Genomic DNA, 1,663 nt, shown 5'->3' with positions numbered 1-1,663 from the left:
TTACGCGATCAGTCCACCCACGAAAGGCACTCCGGTTTGTCCGAGCCAGCCCTCACCAACAAGAAAATTAGTGACCGTGAAGTTGGAAGCATCAGTAGCGTTGATGACGTGATAACCTGGCCAAGTGACTCGGTTTGTGGTGTTAGATCCGGGTCCGGTATTATTGTATTCCGCATAGTAAAGTGTGCTCAATGCGAAATCTCCGGACCATGCATTCCAACCACTCGGCTCAAGAAAAGCGTCTATGTAAGTTTGCATTACAACGGTTCTCGAATATTCCTTCCACGGTCGACCAAGATAAGTTTTCACTGTATAGTTGCTCGTTGCCAAGTCATCCGCCGGTCTTATGGTACAACCATGGATCGCCGTTCCAGTGTTCTGGTTCGGATCAGTGCGGCCTTGAGCCGTTACTTCGTTCGATTGACCTTTGCGAGGTTGACGCGGATACAAATTACAGTTCTGTAATACCACTGCAGCATTACCGAATATAAAGTCCACGGTACCATATACATCACATTCACGATAAAACTGTCTGAGAGAATGTGTGTATAAGGTGTCTTGATAGGCTTCAAAACTGCAACTATAGAAAACAGACAAGTCCCCACCACTCCTCAATGCGACGGCTTGGCCCTTGGTCGGCCCTGCCGTATTGCGGATTGTTATGTTCACGCCAATAAAATTGGGACCTGATAGAACTGCCATTTGAAAAGAAAAAAAATATTGAGAGTTAGTTAATTACAGTTCAATAACAAAACTTTAAAATACAAATAAATTCGTTTGAGGTGCATGTGGTCTGTTATGATTAAGAAAAACTATGAAACAAAAAGTAAATAAAAAAATAAAAACTTGACGAAATATTAATTCTAGTTTATTGGACTATGGTATTAGGTTAGTTGAGAACACGACGATTTGACGTGGAGTCGTCAAGACTTTTGGTGGACCATCCGACCAAGTCGCCATCCATTGCATGGGAAAGTCTCTATATATACTAAAGGAAGGCTAATTAGTGGACTTACAATTATGATTTTTTATATTTTGCTAATAACAATTATTGTTTCTTAAACAATGATATATTTGTTTGAAAAACAAAAGTTTCCAAAACAATAGTAAAATCGCACTTGCACGAAGAAGCCATGTTTTGGGCACATGTCTTCATAATTTAAATATTTTTTTAAGAAAAAATTGTGTGGACGAAACTCGAATGCTAATTTATACTCATCCATTTTAAACCGCATATTATGTTCTACCTTTTGCACGTAAAAATACAATATTTCTTTCAAAATAATATTTAAAAATGTATGTATTCAAAAGAAGATTAGTTTTTTGAGGGATTAAAGATGAACTTACTAAATGTGGCGGAATTGAAAGTGGTCCATCCATCAACGACGCTACGGTTTCCGGTGATAACCGTTTGGTTAATGCCGTCACCGATCATCATCACATACCTCTTGCTCTTGGGAATGTCCACGTATTCCTCGTACAATCCCGCCGTTACGTAGATCAGGAAGTAACCGTTACTACCGTCTGTTTTGTTTGGCGCGGCTGCAATTGCCTCGTTTATGGTCGTGAAGTTTCCCGTCCCGTTCTGGATCACCGTCACAATGTCGCTCACCTGAACGGCGTCTGTTTCAGCTTGGAGAAGCTTTCTCCCACTTCTAGTCAC

At 40.4% G+C, this 1,663-nt stretch overlaps 1 protein-coding gene across 3 annotated transcripts in view; it reads right to left on the bottom strand.

Moving 5' to 3' along the window:
• LOC104793745 (probable pectinesterase/pectinesterase inhibitor 20) overlaps positions 1-1,663 on the bottom strand; it is a 6,514-nt gene that overhangs the window by 1,460 nt on the left and 3,391 nt on the right. Inside the window, exons 3-4 of one of the 3 annotated variants that reach the window (XM_010520157.2) lie at positions 1,348-1,653; positions 469-695 (exon numbers count right to left, since the gene is read on the bottom strand). In XM_010520157.2, the coding sequence (XP_010518459.1) occupies positions 469-695; positions 1,348-1,653 (533 nt within the window). Of the gene's footprint in view, positions 696-1,347; positions 1,654-1,663 lie in introns of all 3 variants that reach the window. The other 2 variants (XM_019226900.1, XM_010520158.2) reach the window with 2 other exon arrangements.

This window comes from Camelina sativa, chromosome 6 (genome assembly GCF_000633955.1).
Source record: "Camelina sativa cultivar DH55 chromosome 6, Cs, whole genome shotgun sequence".
In the NCBI taxonomy this organism is placed as follows: domain Eukaryota; kingdom Viridiplantae; phylum Streptophyta; class Magnoliopsida; order Brassicales; family Brassicaceae; genus Camelina; species Camelina sativa.
Note: the sequence above shows the minus strand (reverse complement) of the source record. Positions and strands in the feature narration are given on the sequence as shown.